Below are 15,834 nucleotides of genomic sequence, written 5' to 3'. Positions count from 1 at the left end.
AGCAACCTCTTTCTCTTGAAAAAAATTCTATTTAGCAAGTATCACAATATGGTTTAAGCCCTCTTCATTCATGTGCATTTTTGGTTGTAATTTTCTGAAAGACAGATTAAGATTTTCTTTAAAGATAAATTAAATACTAGTTCAAAGCGTTAATTAATGCCTTTTAAAAAAAACATTTGCCTACTTGCACTAGGCTCTTAGTTGAAAGTCTTGGTGGGTGAATGCTCTAGGTCTAAGGGCAAACTAAAGATAATGCAGATTTCATGCAAGTAAAAAGGTTAAATTGATGTGATTTTTATTTCCTGCATTAGCATGAGACAATTCAACTTATATGTCACAGATATAAAATGCAAACCAAAGCCATCCATATAACTATAACTATAATTATAAATTCAAGAAAATTTAGGGCAAGTTTAATAGAACGCAAGTTTAGGGAAAACCCCTAAACTATTAATATCAGGCTGGAATTAGCTAAATGGGTAGTTTCAGCCTACGTAGCTTTAGCCTACATTGATTTGCTCATTTCCATCTCTCCAGGACACCCTGGAGTAATTCAAAACTGTTACGATAACTCTTCTGAAAATTTTTCCACCTCATCTTCTATAGGGCAACTTTGTGGGCTCAGAGGACTGCCCGAGGAAAGTGAGCCAGCAGTTATTTAGGGCCCACGGCACAAAAAGCACTGTAGTTAGAGTTGGGGAGAACTAAATCTATATGAGAGGTAATCATTTCCATTTTACAGGTAAGGAAATCTAGGCTCCAGGTGATTAAATTCTTGCTCCAAATCCCCCAGATGTGGGTTTGGAACAGTTTTCCCTGAGTCCAAAGTCTACACAATTTCCTCTTTTGTATACACTAGTATGGTACCACCAAGTTCAATCGAATTAAGAGAATGGTTCTACAAGGCTCAAAATCAATTTTGACATGAATTCTAACTCAGTGATTGTTGTGGGCTATGTCACTCCAGGATTCACTGAGGACTAGGGATGAATATAATGGTGATTTATACACAGTTTAAGCAGTCTTGCATCCAAAGAATTTAATAGTTAACTGCTATTTCTGTGGCATTTTGTAACAGACTATGAGCTTGCTAAACAGCACTCCCCCAAATACTAATATTAGAATCCATCAGTAGGTGGAGACTTTTTTCTGCCATGTAGACTGGTGCTAAAACTCCAAAAATACACAGAGCTATGACAAATGCATAGAACACAATGGTTTCAGCATTTTCAACTGTACTGTGAGAGAAGGGACATATATTTTTACATATTTAAATTAGCAATATTATCCTTCAAGTAAAAAGGCAAAACGATTGCTTTTTTATAGATAAAATATGTACCTCGTTGATGTGTATTTGTTCTGAGTTATCCGTGTTCCCTCTCCCCACTTGATACTAATGGGAAAATATTTGCTGGATTTGTCTTAGTCAAAGAACAATTTAAATCAGTTGGCATCTCCTTCCATCGCTCTTTTACTTAGCTTCCTCTTATTACAGTTGTTCAAGGAATTAACTTTACCTATGTAAACAAATCCAGAGATAGATCCATATCTGCATATGCACAAACATACACACATGCATGATTATATGCACACATCTACAACCACATGGAATACAACCTTGAGGGATTGAAACATAAATTATGATAATAGTGAAGAATTCAAGGTATGCCACCCCAGAAAAATCTGAAATGTACAATTAAAAAATTGCCGCTCTAAAATTTCTGCTTCCAGGAAGGATGAAGTGACTACCTTAGAGCAAACCTGTGGTCCCACTGAGAGCAAACCCATGGTCCCATTGAATAGCAAATATACACAGAATGCAAAAAAAAAAAAAAAATCAACAGTTTAATGGGATCCAAACACTGCTAAAGAAACAAGGTCTAGAAGGTCTAAGATTCTGAAGAGGGGAGATCCCTGAAGCGGTAGGAAAGGAATTTAGAGCTGATTTTGTTGATTCTGGATTCTGAGAAAGAAACGGAGAATCCAGACTTGGCCTGGGAACCCTGGAGACTAGCAGAGGGTTTAGCAGCCCAGGGACAGGAGTGACAAAATAGAGACTTGAGAAATTTCAAGCACATGCATGGCCAATTACCTCTGAAGATATATGTCAAATTCTGAAGCTGCAGGGTCTGGAGGTAAAAAGCTAAGCTAGGGAAAAAAAAAAACAAAACTGAAAAACACCACCGATTTTCATCAGTATTAAGGGCTGAAAAGATAAAATAATGGTATTCAGAACTCCACACGAACATCCTAGGCCTGGGCTCATACTGTGGCCCAAATCCAACCCACCTCGATCTTTAGATGGTCTGTGAGCTAGGAATAGTTTACACACTTTTTAATGGTTGATAAAAAAAGATTTCATTACATGAGAAGTATATGAAATTCAAATCTGAGCATCCATAAATAAAGCCTTATTGGGCCACATTCATGTCCATTTATTTATATATTGTCTGGGCTGCTTTGCACAACAATGAGTAGTTGTAAGAGACCATACAACCTGTGAAGCCTGGAATGTTTACTACGTGGCCTTTTAAAAAAAACATTTGCCTACTTGCACTAGGCTCTTAGTTGAAAGTCTTGGTGGGTGAATGCTCTAGGTCTAAGGGCAAACTAAAGATAAATTGAATCTTAACCAAAACTCAGCCCAATTTCACCTCAGCTCAGTTCCCAATTTGATGAAGGTAATTAGCCTCCACTGTATCTGCCTAGTAGAGGAAGGGTAAATCTTTCCAGGAAAAAGATAGCATGACCTGAAGCCTCTTACAAGTTTTTAATACACATTTTACACACATACTAGCATTGAAAAAATTACTTCACTAACTTTGGTCTGAGCCGAAGAATAATACACATAAAGAAATACGCTAAAAAATAATCTATAGCATCCAACATTTTAAACAAATAATTTTAACGTATGCTATTGAAAGAAGAGAAAATTAAATTTTAATTAAAAAATTAAAAGTGTTATTACCTAACACTTTTTTTGGCACAAAACTTAAAATATGTGACTGGAATAATAGCATCTTAACAAACTAGAAGTTAGTTTTTACAAGACATTCCAACAATATATGGAATAAATGCTATGAATAATTTATATTGTAGAAAATGAAAACATTGTAATTGACCAAGTTATATATCATTCTGAGCTATAAGACCATATTCTAGGATTCACTTTTCAATGACACATGGTTCAGAGAACAATGATAGCATATTTTAGATATCTGCCATCCTTAAAAAGCTAACAAGTATAGATGTGGGAAAAATAGATAACATCAAAATATAATTATCCAATATGTTATACTTGTATCTCTCACAGATTTTAAAAATTTGACTTTAATTGATTTTTATAATGAATTGGACTCAAAGGAGCAAGACAGCTGAGAGGTTCAGTATGTCACAGAACTGCAAAACTGTTAAATTCATTTTAATTAGGATATACTAAGGTTTTACATCTGTGGCATAACTAAATTGTAACTCCAAGATATAACAGATCAGATCTCCTTATAAACTATTGCAGTTTGCAACACATCTTATTGATATCAATGAAATATAACCTACTCTTGTTCAAAACTCCAGGTCATATAACAATAATATCATGTGATTTAACCAGATAGAGTTGGACTATTATACAGAAGGGATACAGTTATAGTTATGAACATAAAATCAGTCAGAGATGGTGATAAAACTAAAGACTTATGCATTTAAAATGCACATACAAATTGCATTCTCTAATTTTTAATTTAACTCAGTAGTAACCCTAACCTGTGAATGGTTACCTCTCAACGTAAGGCTGCACAACACTATCTGAGAAATGCAGAATTATTGTTAAAATGCAAACACTTTTCGAATTAGAGAATTTTTTTAAGTTGAGATTATTCTAGCTAAATTATAAGTGTTCTTCAACATTTAAATCATTACTTTTAATTACAAGTATCATCAGGAACAGACTTCCATCTACATAATTTAGCAATTTTAAAACAAGGACTATGTTCATCCAGTCCTCAAAACTGTCTTTACAAAATTCTTGCAATACTTGAAAAGAGTAAATTTTTAAACAAGTCAGTGTTATTACATCAAGAACTGGAAAATAATTAGTTATTTTTAAATGTTATACTAAGGGAAAGTAGCTCTAGGTTAAGCTATATTAATCTAGATATATATAATAAAGATAGATATATCTTTATATCAATAATTCCTGAATAACTGGCAGAATGTGAGATCTTCAAACAAAATAAAATATTATTCCTAGTTCCAGAATGCTGACTCCCCAGACATCGTATCCAATTCCAATTAAAATATCAGCGTCCTCAGAGAGGCACATTGCAAACAAAAAGTCCTTAGTAGGTGGTAGAAAGTCAGGCCAGGAGTCAAACAGAAACAAAGAAATGACAGAGATGTGATATTCAGGCACAGTTTCCTCAGAGAGAAAAAAGCAAAAGCCACATGGCACTGCTGAAATGCCGAGTTAATCAGCTCTTCTATCTAAGCATTAAATCTTATATCTTTAAAATGGTCTCAACCAGACTATTGCTCCTTTATGTGAGACCCACTTTTAAGAAACACAAACATTTTCAAAGTGCATTACTGAAACACCATTAAAACTAATAACCTACCATTTTCTTTGCACTCTTCTGGAGGTTTAGCCTTTTTCGCAAGTCGTGGATCCAGCCATGATGTTGTCTTTGTGTTATGGCTGAAAAGAAAAGAGATCACTCTGAACAGACACATACTAAAAGGAATCAAGTTTATTCCTTAAGAAAAAAAAAAGGCGGGGAGAGTTAGTCCAACAAAATTGCAATCGATACACTTAATTTGCTTACTGGTTCTAAGTAGCCCTGAAGGAGGTGTAAGAGTAATTGTGCAAGGCAGCTGTAAATTTGGCAACCTCAGCTCCCTGTCCTCAAAGCAGCTATTTTTATTAAAATCAACTAGAATGTTGCCAAGTTAACCTCATTGAAAATGCAGAACTCATCCAGAGCAAAAGGAATTTATTACAAATACAGGATTCTCCAGTTGGAAGAGCACAGTCCACAAGCTCTGATACTGTTTCCTGAGTTTTACAAAATAATCATTTTCATCTTAAACCTGCTCTTTTCATAAACAGTTGTTTTGTTACTCTTTAACTACAGTGCAGGCAGAGGCAGTACAAAAGTAATGCAAATTACAGCATGTTCTTGGGATTCCTATGCTTTCCCAAAAATGATTAATAGCAATTTCATTAACCTACATTTAGCTATCTTCCATCTAAACACCTTCAATCCAGCTAGAAAGGTAGGGGAGAGCAATGTCTCTATACTAACATTTCTGAAATGGAGTTTCTGGGAATTAATGATAAAATGACATTTTAGATTGGAAAAATACAAACAAACAAACAAGAAAACCCTGAGAAAATTTTTGCCAGAAATTTAAAAAGCAAAGGAGAAATACTCATAAGAGTAGTGCTGGACCATAAGAGGGTCCTGGAATTACCTGGTAGGCTTATTAACAAAGCACATTCTGAATCCTCATAGAACTACCAAATCAGACCGTTTGAGAGGGCCACAAAGTCGCCATTATCAGAAAGCACTCCAGGTGATTCTCATGCACACTTACTGGCTCTTAACTAATAGTTTGAGCTCAAAAATCTTTACTATGAACACCTGTCTCAATTGAGCTCATCTACCAAGGGACAAATTACCAAGGGTGTGACATTTATGAGGGACTTCAGGAAAAGAATGAGCAAATTCACAGCAGTGGGAAAGTAAGAGATTTATACAGGCAACAGTCAGAAGGCCAATGGATAGAACATGAAAGGAAACAGTAGAAAATAGGTTGGAAATATAAATTAGGGCAAAATAACAGGTATCCCGCAACACTATTGTAAGGAGATCAAAATGAAAATGTTATGAATTTTCCACGTATTCTCTTTCTTCATTGAAATTTAACTATATTTTATCACATCAGAGCCACAAGTGCTAGCTAGATCATCTGATGAATCAATGTGCACTTAAAGCAAAGGTCAGAAAATTCTATCAGGCTGCAGATTTAATGGCAAACTTCTAGACTAAGTGCTGACCTAATAAAACTAGTAAGGACGGAGCATGGAGCCAAGATGGGCAGTGGGAGAGCTACTCCAAGATGTTAAAAAGATGTTAAAGCACTCTTGCAACAGCATTTCCTAGATGATCACCTTGTCTGCCTATGTATAGAGCCATCTCTGACTTGAGACATGAGACACTAAGACCCTTAAGTCATGCAGTCTCTACTTTTGAAAAAGACTCCTTTTTATTTCTGACTTTCATGTAGGGTAAAAAGAAAATACTCTGTCACTTCCTTCACCTTTAAGAGCTCCTGCATGATGGATGCCTCTGGAATAGGGCATAAATGATCAGATGAAGACTGCGAATTTGGTCAAATAATAAATTATCAGGAGAGTATGCCAGCTTTTATTTCCCCCCAATTTGACCTTTATCACATCTAATGGTGTTTCATTATCAAGTTTCAGAAGAACATAAAATATAGCAGACACTTTCATCTCACTCTGGCACTCATTTTCAATGTTGATATCATCTAGTCATTTCCTAGGAAGAGAAGGCTTGAAGCCCATGGGTAGTGGTTATGTGAGCCTATGTGGGACATGGGGTTCACTGTTTGCTGCTCTCATTTTGAAAAAGAAAGTCATTTTAAGAATACTCTTTATTGGCACACCTCAGTTCAAAGTATGTGTGTGCCTGTGTTTCCACGAGGTAGAAAGAAAGGTTGCGAGGTAGGAAAGTCGATTAATTTTCCTTCTTTTTACTCTCACCTGCTTCTTCCTCAAGCCATCCTTGATTCTGGAGAAGATTCATTGCTGGGTCATTTAGACATAGTCACAAAAGCAGACACATCCATGGATAAGTATCGAGAGGGCCATTACTAAACCACTGCAGGGAGCCAAATTACCATTTCTACAACACACCGCGACATGGGTCTCAACTTACTTAGTAAAGAACTGTGAATTTCCTTACGATCCAGAGTTTATATAAAGCATATCATTACAGAATGACTTTTTTAGGTTGAGCTAGCATTGATAGCACACCACTTTAATACATTTGGACAGAATGAGTCTCTTACAGTTAGCAGGATTTTTAGTTGATCCTCTGAAATGGTTCTGAAAGAAAAGTGGGTAGCAGTTACCTACAATAATTGTGGTAAACATCACATGAAAATCGAATATAGTATGTCTCGATAATGGTGCCGACAGCTTTGTAATTTGCATGCTCCTTTAAGATGCCTTACAAAGAGGATATTTTAATGTATTTGAGAGACAACAGACCACATGGCTTTTCCACTTCCCTTAAATTATATATTTTTAAACCTCAACAATTCCTTTTGAAAATAGGATTAAAAGCTGAGCAGGAAACTTGTACAAAATGGGATCATTGAGGGGTTTTTAACAATCTGCATACTCCCTCTCCTAGAGTTTGAGGAAGGTGATAGTCTTTCATTTTCATAGATGGGCCAGATTCAGATGCCAGTTTTTTGTATCTATCTAAATTGCATGTGATGCTAAAGACATGAAAATAAGATGCTAACATGAAATAATTTTATGTTTTGATTCCAGTTTCTTAAACAGAGACACAAAGGCATTCATAGGCTGCATTTGCAAAGAAACTGTTTTCTTTTTCTAGCTGGGGAAACCTTAGAAAGAACTGAAAGAATATTTTTTCATTGGAATGTAAAGATATTTTCTAGGGGGAATGGAAAGAATATTTTCTAGGAACTTTGAGCCATAAAAATATATGACTTCAAGTACTTCTATAGATAAGGTTAATGTGATTATCATGAAAAGTGAGACATCAAGTGGAGTTAATTCAGTAGCTATTAAAGTTGAGTCAGTATATTAAAAGATGCAGACAAAAACTTTTAAAATACTTTATCATATGAGTATATCCAAAACCATACTTTAACGTTAAACTACAGACTGAATCTAATTGGAGGACTGAAATAAATCAGAAGTGAAATTCTGCTATTCTAGTTTAAATTCACATTAGAATGTTCATGAAGTCATGCAACAGGCTGACTTGTAATGGATCAGAAATTTCTAAGCATTTTGTAAGCTTAACCTTTGCCAACTGACAAAAACAGTGGGTTCAATACAGCATCTTATCTTCTTGGGAAATAATCATCTCACAAAGAACATGTTTCACTTCAAAAGGAGAAGCTACTCACAGTATGGCACACTACTGCAAAGTAATTCTCACTATCTCATAATATTTCTTTGATTGCCTGCTATGTCAGGAATTGAGCAAGGAACTTTCACATGCATCGCCTCATTTAATGCTACCGAGCTTCTGTGGCTGAGTCTCATCACTCCATTTTACAGATGGGAAAATAAAGGTTGCGAGAGACTGGGTAACCTGAGAAATGTTATAGTTAATGAATGAAAGACTGAGCCTATATCTGAACCTAACACTTTGCTTTTATATTTGTATTTTAAAAAAAAATTTTTTATGTTTAGGTCCTTTATTTCACTCCCTCAGATGGTAATCAATGATCTGTTCTCTAGCTCTCTTGTCAATGGTTTAGAAAGACTTTGGCCTACCATGTGAGAATAGTCATCACTATTTAAACTCTTCTGTAAGTGTAAATGTCTTGCAGTTAGTGTGTATTATATTAAAATGCATGTGCATATAGATGAAAGAGGGCATCATGATTGAGGGGCATAGATAAAAAGCACTGGAAAAGTTCTGTCCTTATAAATTTGAATTCTCTATTCAAATCACTTTCAAATCAAATTTTCTTCATTTGAATTTGAATGTTTTTCAGAATAAAATCTTTAGAAACCTGGTTTCTATAATCTGCATAAGAATATTAGAATTTAGAAGCTATAAAAAAAGAATTAGGCTAGGTTAAAAAATGTTATCAATAGATGAAGTGTTTATTAGGAGCAAAACACATTTTTCTTATAGAGTGTGCTCACGTTCTGTCTTTCATTTTGTTTTATCATTTACTTTATTATTTTTCCAGTTGGGGTAAAAAATTCTTTGCAGTTACTAGGTATATATGAATAGATCTTCAGCAGTGACCAAATTCAAACCTAAATTTTAAGACCCATCTTTCCTCTCTTTTTTATTTGTGCTTCCTTTTCCTACTTCTTCTCTTCCTTTATAGAGCCTCATGGAACCAAACAATACTTCCAGCGCTGCACAAATGTGGGAAATGTTTTTTTTTTCATTAATCAAAATTTATAAATGGAATGAGAAATGTTATTGAACACACCCCTTTCTTTTGCTTTGCTTTCTTAAAAATAAATAGTAATAGACTTAAAAATTTTATAAGTCTTCCTAAAAACACGATTCTGAAGCTCACTCTCTAACTCTTAGTTCACTGTATTTTTATCCTGTAAACATTGCACTAGAAGAATAATAAGAGGATGAAGGTGATGGCATTTGATTATATGAAACGATCTTTTAAACAAGGTTAACAAGGTACAAGTAAATATTTTAGAGTCCATCCAGCAATTCAAAATGTTACGGTCCTAATTGTAATCATAATAAAAGTTCAGGGAAAATAATAGCATAGAGATTGTTGACTGTATTTTATGTATCTTTAATAAGTGTTCATTTTTAAAGGTATATAAATCCATTAGATTTTATATTATGGTCAGTAAAACTCTCGGGATGAGTATATCATTTTCCAAAAGACCATCTTTACCTTCATCAAGCAGGGCAGAACTATTAAAGACAATTAGATAGTTATTCATTGGTTAACACTGAAGACTTTTTCATTCAACTCACTAGATTGTTCTACTAAATTTTTTTTCTATTTATACATAGGTTATCCACATAAAAAGCTATTGTTAGTGACCTCTATAGTGGTTATTTTTTCCTAAATAATAATCCTAAAATTTTGTTAAGTCTATGAATATATGAGTTCGCCATCATATCATCTTTTAGATGTTTAGAAAACATTATCAAAAGGAGTTTTATTCCAAATACTGTCATGGGTTTTGTGGCTGTGGTTTGTACACTGTTTTATGTACATCACTTATTGTCTGTCTAAGGACTGTAACAGAATCTCGTGCTGGCACAAGAAAAAATATCTAAAATGTATTTCATATATTTACATTTTGTAGTGCAAATTACAAAAAAGCAAGCCAAGATTAAATTTCTTCCCTGGCAGGGATATGATGAACATAGAATATGAAAGCAGCATGCTGGTGTTACTATGTACCTAAAAACTGATTTTACTTCTCTTTATATAAATTTCCCAAATATTTTACCTTCTATTTAACGAATGAAAAGTGCCAAATTTGATGCAAATGGCAACTGGTAATTTACTTGATACTTCAGAGGATACAGAAATAGCAATACAAGACACATGGACTAATTGTGTGTTTTGTTTTGAATTTAAAAGTAAATGCAGCCCTGACAAAGATTTAGGAAATCATGCATAGCCATGACATTTTTCATAGATGTGACTTTCAGATTCAAAAGCTTGCTTTTTAAAAATCTATTACTTAAGATGACACAGTGCCCACTGCCAGTCAGGAAGATGGTAGTAAACAAATAGGTTCTTGTTGTCGTTTTGTTTTTCACCAAAGCAAGAGCAGTCTCTTTTATGTCACTAACTAAATTGACTCTCAAACAAAGAAGTAATTTAATGGGATTCTCAGAGCATGCCAATCCAGATTAACCCTGAGGCACTTTTTCTTTATGGCACATTTAACCCCTAGAATAGTGAATTTCTGGCCAAGTAGCTTATAAAACAAATACTATTTGTAATATAAAAGGTTTTTTGGGGGGGTCCATGATTATTCATAGATTGGAAGTAGTCTGGGATAATGAGAATGGGTTTGGAGGAGGATGTGACCTTGGGAATTTCTATTTGCCCAAAGGCACCTCAGCATCTCATTTATGAAGTAGGGATTAATCACACACTATATAGGGTAGTGAGGATGTGTTAGGTGGAAAGTGGGGACCACAGCAAATTGGTTAAGAGTAAGGATGCTGGAGCCAGATTATGTCCCATGAAAGTATGAACCTTGTCAGTTTTTTTACTACTGTATTCCCTGGGTTTAAAATGACTATTGACTATATTAGGTGATCCATAATTCTTTTTTTTTTTTTTATTAATTAAAAAAAGAATTAACAAAACAATTAGAAATCATTCCAATCTACATGTACAATCAGTAATTCTTAATAACATCACATAGTTGCATATTCATCATTTCTTAGTACATTTGCATCGATTTAGAAAAAGAAATAAAAAGACAACAGAATAAGAATTAAAACAATAATAGAAAGAAAAAAAAAACAAAAAAAACAAAAACAAAAAACCTATACCTCACATGCAGCTTCATTCAGTGTTTTAACATAATTGCATTACAATTGGGTAGTATTGTGCTGTCCATTTCTGAGTTTTTATATCCAGTCCCGTTGTACAGTCTGTATCCCTTCGTCTCCAATTATCCCTTCTCTTTTTTTTTTTTTTAATTAACGGAAAAAAAGAAATTAACCCAACATTTAGAGATCATACCATTCTACACATGCAATCATTAATTCTTAACATCATCACATAGATGCATGATCATCATTTCTTAGTACATTTGCATTGGTTTAGAAGAACTAGCAACATAACCGAAAAAGATATAGAATGTTAATATAGAGAAAAAAATAAAAGTAATAATAGTAAAATCAAAACAAAACAAAACAAAACAAAACAAAAACCTATAGCTCAGATGCAGCTTCACTCAGTGTTTTAACATGATTACTTTACAATTAGGTATTATTGTGCTGTCCATTTTTGAGTTTTTGTATCTAGTCCTGTTGCACAGTCTGTATCCCTTCAGCTTCAATTACCCATTGTCTTACCCTGTTTCTAACTCCTGCTGAACTCTGTTACCAATGACATATTTCAAGTTTATTCTCGAATGTCCGTTCACATCAGTGGGACCATACAGTATTTGTCCTTTAGTTTTTGGCTAGTCTCACTCAGCATAATGTTCTCTAGGTCCATCCATGTTGTTACATGGTTCATAAGTTTATCTTGTCTTAAAGCTGCATAATATTCCATCGTATGTATATACCACAGTTTGTTTAGCCACTCTTCTGTTGATGGAGATTTTGGCTGTTTCCATCTCTTTGCAATTGTAAATAATGCTGCTATAAACATTGGTGTGCAAATGTCCGTTTGTGTCTTTGCCCTTAAGTCCTTTGAGTAGATACCTAGCAATGGTATTGCTGGGTCGTATGGCAATTCTATATTCAGCTTTTTGAGGAACCGCCAAACTGCCTTCCACAGTGGTTGCACCCTTTGACATTCCCACCAACAGTGGATAAGTGTGCCTCTTTCTCCGCATCCTCTCCAGCACTTGTCATTTTCTGTTTTGTTGATAATGGCCATTCTGGTGGGTGTGAGATGATATCTCATTGTGGTTTTGATTTGCATTTCTCTAATGGCCAGGGACATTGAGCATCTCTTCATGTGCCTCTTGGCCATCCGTATTTCCTCTTCTGAGAGGTGTCTGTTCAAGTCTTTTTCCCATTTTGTAATTGGGTTGGCTGTCTTTTTGTTGTTGAGATGAACAATCTCTTTATAAATTCTGGATACTAGACCTTTATCTGATATATCATTTCCAAATATTGTCTCCCATTGTGAAGGCTGTCTTTCTACTTTCTTGATGAAGTTCTTTGATGCACAAAAGTGTTTAATTTTGAGGAGTTCCCATTTATTTATTTCCTTCTTCAGTGCTCCTGCTTTAGGTTTAAGGTCCATAAAACTGCCTCCAGTTGTAAGATCCATAAGATATCTCCCAACATTTTCCTCTAACTGTTTTATGGTCTTAGACCTAATGTTTAGATCTTTGATCCATTTTGAGTTAACTTTTGTATAGGGTGTGAGAGATGGGTCTTCTTTCATTCTTTTGCATATGGATATCCAGTTCTCTAGGCACCATTTATTGAAGAGACTGCTCTGTCCCAGGTGAGTTGGCTTGACTGCCTTATCAAAGATCAAATGTCCATAGATGAGAGGGTCTATATCTGAGCACTCTATTCGATTCCATTGGTCGATATATCTATCTTTATGCCAATACCATGCTGTTTTGACCACTGTGGCTTCATAATATGCCTTAAAGTCAGGCAGCGCGAGACCTCCAGCTTCGTTTTTTTTCCTCAAGATGTTTTTAGCAATTCGGGGCACCCTGCCCTTCCAGATAAATTTGCTTATTGATTTTTCTATTTCTGAGAAATAAGTTGTTGGGATTTTGATTGTTATTGCATTGAATCTGTAAATCAATTTAGGTAGGATTGACATCTTAACTATATTTAGTCTTCCAATCCATGAACACGGTATGCCCTTCCATCTATTTAGGTCTTCTGTGATTTCTTTTAGCAGTTTTTTGTAGTTTTCTTTATATAGGTTTTTTGTCTCTTTAGTTAAATTTATTCCTAGGTATTTTATTCTTTTAGTTGCAATTGTAAATGGGATTCGTTTCTTGATTTCCCCCTCCGCTTGTTCATTACTAGTGTATAGAAATGCTACAGATTTTTGAATGTTGATCTTGTAACCTGCTACTTTGCTGTACTCATTTATTAGCTCTAGTAGTTTTGTTGTGGATTTTTCCGGGTTTTCGACGTATAGTATCATATCGTCTGCAAACAGTGATAGTTTTACTTCTTCCTTTCCAATTTTGATGCCTTGTATTTCTTTTTCTTGTCTAATTGCTCTGGCTAGAACCTCCAACACAATGTTGAATAATAGTGGTGATAGTGGACATCCTTGTCTTGTTCCTGATCTTAGGGGGAAAGTTTTCAATTTTTCCCCATTGAGTATGATATTAGCTGTGGGATTTTCATATATTCCCTCTATCATTTTAAGGAAGTTCCCTTGTATTCCTATCTTTTGAAGTGTTTTCAACAGGAAAGGATGTTGAATCTTGTCGAATGCCTTCTCTGCATCAATTGAGATGATCATGTGATTTTTCTGCTTTGATTTGTTGATATGGTGTATTACATTAATTGATTTTCTTATGTTGAACCATCCTTGCATACCTGGGATGAATCCTACTTGGTCATGATGTATAATTCTTTTAATGTGTTGTTGGATACGATTTGCTAGAATTTTATTGAGGAGTTTTGCATCTGTATTCATTAGAGAGATTGGTCTGTAGTTTTCTTTTTTTGTAATATCTTTGCCTGGTTTTGGTATGAGGGTGATGTTGGCTTCATAGAATGAATTAGGTAGTTTTCCCTCCACTTCGATTTTTTTGAAGAGTTTGAAGAGAATTGGTACTAATTCTTTCTGGAACGTTTGGTAGAATTCACATGTGAAGCCATCTGGTCCTGGACTTTTCTTTTTAGGAAGCTTTTGAATGACTAATTCAATTTCTTTACTTGTGATTGGTTTGTTGAGGTCATCTATGTCTTCTTGAGTCAAAGTTGGTTGTTCATGTCTTTCCAGGAACCCGTCCATTTCCTCTAAATTGTTGTATTTATTAGCGTAAAGTTGTTCATAGTATCCTGTTATTACCTCCTTTATTTCTGTGAGGTCAGTAGTTATGTCTCCTCTTCCATTTCTGATCTTATTTATTTGCATCCTCTCTCTTCTTCTTTTTGTCAATCTTGCTAAGGGCCCATCAATCTTATTGATTTTCTCATAGAACCAACTTCTGGCCTTATTGATTTTCTCTATTGTTTTCATGTTTTCAATTTCATTTATTTGTGCTCTAATCTTTGTTATTTCTTTCCTTTTGCTTGCTTTGGGGTTAGCTTGCTGTTCTTTCTCCAGTTCTTCCAAATGGATAGTTAATTCCTGAATTTTTGCCTTTTCTTCTTTTCTGATATAGGCATTTAGAGCAATAAATTTCCCTCTTAGCACTGCCTTTGCTGCGTCCCATAAGTTTTGATATGTTGTGTTTTCATTTTCATTCGCCTCGAGGTATTTGCTAATTTCTCTTGCAATTTCTTCTTTGACCCAGTCGTTGTTTAGGAGTGTGTTGTTGAGCCGCCACGTATTTGTGAATTTTCTGGCACTCTGCCTATTATTGATTTCCAACATCATTCCTTTATGGTCCGAGAAAGTGTTGTGTAAGATTTCAATCTTTTTAAATTTGTTAAGACTTGCTTTGTGACCCAGCATATGGTCTATCTTTGAGAATGATCCATGAGCACTTGAGAAAAAGGTGTATCCTGCTGTTGTGGGATGTAATGTCCTATAAATGTCTATTAAGTCTAGTTCATTTATAGTAATATTCAGATTCTCTATTTCTTTGTTGATCCTCTGTCTAGATGTTCTGTCCCTTGATGAGAGTGGTGAGTTGAAGTCTCCAACTATTATGGTATATGAGTCTATTTCCCTTTTCAGTGTTTGCAGTATATTCCTCACGTATTTTGGGGCATTCTGATTCGGTGCGTAAATATTTATGATTGTTATGTCTTCTTGTTTAATTGTTCCTTTTATTAGTATATAGTGTCCTTCTTTGTCTCTTTTAACTGTTTTACATTTGAAGTCTAATTTGTTGGATATTAGTATAGCCACTCCTGCTCTTTTCTGGTTGTTATTTGCATGAAATATCTTTTCCCAACCTTTCACTTTCAACCTATGTTTATCTTTGGGTCTAAGATGTGTTTCCTGTAGACAGCATATCGAAGGATCCTGTTTTTTAATCCATTCTGCCAATCTATGTCTTTTGATTGGGGAATTCAGTCCATTGACATTTAGTGTTATTACTGTTTGGACAATATTTTCCTCTAACATTTTGCCTTTTGTATTATATATATCATATCTGATTTTCCTTCTTTCTACACTCTTTTCCATATCTCTCTCTTCTGTCTTTTTGTATCTGACTCTAGTGCTCCCTTTAGTATTTCTTGC

The 15,834-nt window shown here is 34.6% G+C and overlaps 1 protein-coding gene across 6 annotated transcripts in view; it reads right to left on the bottom strand.

The window, feature by feature from the left end:
• MAGI2 (membrane associated guanylate kinase, WW and PDZ domain containing 2) overlaps positions 1–15,834 on the bottom strand; it is a 1,430,555-nt gene that overhangs the window by 435,181 nt on the left and 979,540 nt on the right. For all 6 annotated transcript variants that reach the window (XM_077153531.1, XM_077153591.1, XM_077153676.1 and 3 more), the window contains exon 6: positions 4,611–4,690. In XM_077153531.1, the coding sequence (XP_077009646.1) occupies positions 4,611–4,690 (80 nt within the window). The remainder of the gene's footprint in view (positions 1–4,610; positions 4,691–15,834) is intronic.

This window comes from Tamandua tetradactyla, chromosome 1, assembly GCF_023851605.1.
Source record: "Tamandua tetradactyla isolate mTamTet1 chromosome 1, mTamTet1.pri, whole genome shotgun sequence".
NCBI classification, from domain to species: Eukaryota; Metazoa; Chordata; class Mammalia; order Pilosa; family Myrmecophagidae; genus Tamandua; species Tamandua tetradactyla.
The sequence above is the reverse complement of the archived record's forward strand: the minus strand, read 5'-3'. Positions and strand labels throughout refer to the sequence as shown.